We start from the raw sequence: 2500 nt of genomic DNA on the forward strand, positions 1-2500 counted from the left end.
TACAGTAGGCTATGATTTCAAAGATCTTGCTGAGCAGAACATAAATACCACTAGTGGCCATTAAAATAATGATGATAATGGCAATAACAATAATATGTAATTGGTCAGATGATGAGCCCACATTTGGAGAAACCTATCAGTGACTTGATAGGGATATTGATGTTGGTGATTTTCATGACTCAAGTCATGTTTTTTTGTGTTATTAGTTAAGGTGATTGAGTGCTGTATTTCAGTGTTTTACTTCTATATATATAGAAGTGTATATATATTTTAATAAAGACCCTGTTATTCTCAGTCCTTCATATAGCCTGTGAGTTTTTTTTTTTTTTTTGGGGGGGGGGAATCTAAACACTTCAACACCGACATAATGAAATGAAATGTCTTGAAGCATTTGGGAACACACTGAATGAACTGGAAAGCAGAGTCCCTGACGTTAGATTAGCTTGCTTGCATATGCCGTTGTCCATGACCTGGCAGTTTTATGGCAAGCGGTTTTAACATACCTTATGGCAAAACGCCTACACTGGGTAAACTTGAAAGCAGAGCTTACCATTGTGTGTGCATGCATGGCAAGCTGTTTTAACATTTAAATGTATTATTCGTAGGAGCAATGAGATATTGATAGTAAATTGAATATAAGAGTTCAATTTCATGTTCAAATTGGTCTTATCAATAAAAAAAGCAATTCATGCTTTAGACCATTTTATTGTAAAAACAAAGTACCGTTTCAGGCACCGTTTGGCACCGGCACCGTTTTAAAAGTATCGATTTTGCACCTGTATCAGATAAAACCCAAACAACCCTAGTGTGTATGAGGTGTGTGTGTGTGTGTATATGAGGTGAGTGTGTGTGTGTGTGTGTGTGTGTGTGTGTGTGTATGAGGTGAGTGTGTGTGTGTATGTGGTGAGTGTGTGTATGCGGTAAGTGTGTGTCTGTGTGTGTGTATGAAGTGAGTGTGTGTGTGTGTGTGTGTGTATGAGGTGAGTGTGTGTGTGTGTATGAGGTAAGTGTGTGTCTGTGTGTGTGTGTATGAAGTGAGTGTGTGTGTGTGTGTGAGGTGAGTGTGTGTGTGTGTGTGTGTGTGTGTATGAGGTGAGTGTGTGTGTGTGTGTGTGTGTGTGTATGAGGTGAGAGTGTGTGTGTATTAGGTGAGTGTGTGTGTGTATGAGGTGAGTGTGTGTGTGTGTGTGTATGAGATGAGTGTGTGTGTGTATGAGGTGAGTGTGTGTGTGTGTGTGTGTGTATTAGGTGAGTGTGTGTGTTTATGAGGTGAGTGTGTGTGTGTGTGTGTATGAGGTGAGTGTGTGTGTGTGTGTGTGTCTCACCGTGCCGGGGCGTGGGTAGGGGATCTTGCCAGTGAAGGGCGCCCACTGGTAGTTGGGTCCCTCCTTGTGGGCGAAGGGGCCGTTGAAGACCATGCGGATGTCCGGCATGGAGTAGACACACACCGCCGAGCCCTTAAACACAGACCTGAGGAGAACATGACCACACACACACACACACACACATCCCCTTAAACACAGACCTGAGGAGAACATGACCACACACACACACACACACACATCCCCTTAAACACAGACCTGAGGAGAACATGACCACACACACACACACACACACATCCCCTTAAACACAGACCTGAGGAGAACATGACCACACACACACACACACACACATCCCCTTAAACACAGACCTGAGGAGAACATGACCACACACACACACACACACACACATCCCCTTAAACACAGACCTGAGGAGAACATGACCACACACACACACCAGAATTTCCGCTAGACAAAAATGGTGCCGGTCAAAGTGACCGGCAGAGGTTTCGTTTTCCGGACATTTTGATGATATGCCGGTCAATTATCCTATTATCCCTTCTTAATTAGTCAAATTGAGGAAAACTGGAGACAGGCTATGTAGCTTAAAGAATGACATAATCAGGTTGTATAGAATGCAACATGTTCATTAGCATAACTTAAACATGCCTAACAAGATCTAGCCAGTATCTTTTCATGGACAGCAAGAGTCCGCTTCGTTCGTTGTTCTAAAAAGGTATAGGGCCTACGTTGTTTGTTGCTGCTACCCACGTTATCTCCATTGGTGACTGTTTAACTTACACAGATGTGCACACACAAGAATGAGCGCTCACACCACTACCCCTTAATGCTATGCTTTTTTATTTGATAACAATAAATTAAGAAATGTTTCCTATTCTGGGAAATGTTTAGTTTCTTTTTCTTTTGGCCGCGGTTCAATGATAGCGTTTAATTGTGCCAGAAATTATCCGCGGACCAGTAATCGCCTCGTCGAGGAGGCCCTAACCCTGCAGATCATAGACAGAGAACGCATAGGCCTACTGTATGCTTTGGGTAAAGAACACTTTGCATGTCCAGTGTACACGGAGAATGACAGTGTCTTGGAGCGGCCGCACCCCCCGCAACTCCACTTTCAATGTCACTGATTCCGACAGATACGCCCGACACTTCTGCTTTTTATC

At 43.4% G+C, this 2500-nt stretch overlaps 1 protein-coding gene across 1 annotated transcript in view; it reads right to left on the bottom strand.

Annotated features, from left to right (window-relative positions):
* LOC143104502 (semaphorin-3F-like) overlaps positions 1–2500 on the bottom strand; it is a 138021-nt gene that overhangs the window by 60419 nt on the left and 75102 nt on the right. Inside the window, exon 11 of the mRNA XM_076268601.1 lies at positions 1326–1470. Within this exon, the coding sequence (XP_076124716.1) occupies positions 1326–1470 (145 nt within the window). The remainder of the gene's footprint in view (positions 1–1325; positions 1471–2500) is intronic.

The sequence above is a fragment of the Alosa pseudoharengus genome, unplaced genomic scaffold (assembly GCF_046254945.1).
Source record: "Alosa pseudoharengus isolate Yale_2024_CS ecotype anadromous, Long Island Sound unplaced genomic scaffold, YU_APseudo_1.1 YU_APseudo_1.1_scf_5, whole genome shotgun sequence".
NCBI classification, from domain to species: Eukaryota; Metazoa; Chordata; class Actinopteri; order Clupeiformes; family Clupeidae; genus Alosa; species Alosa pseudoharengus.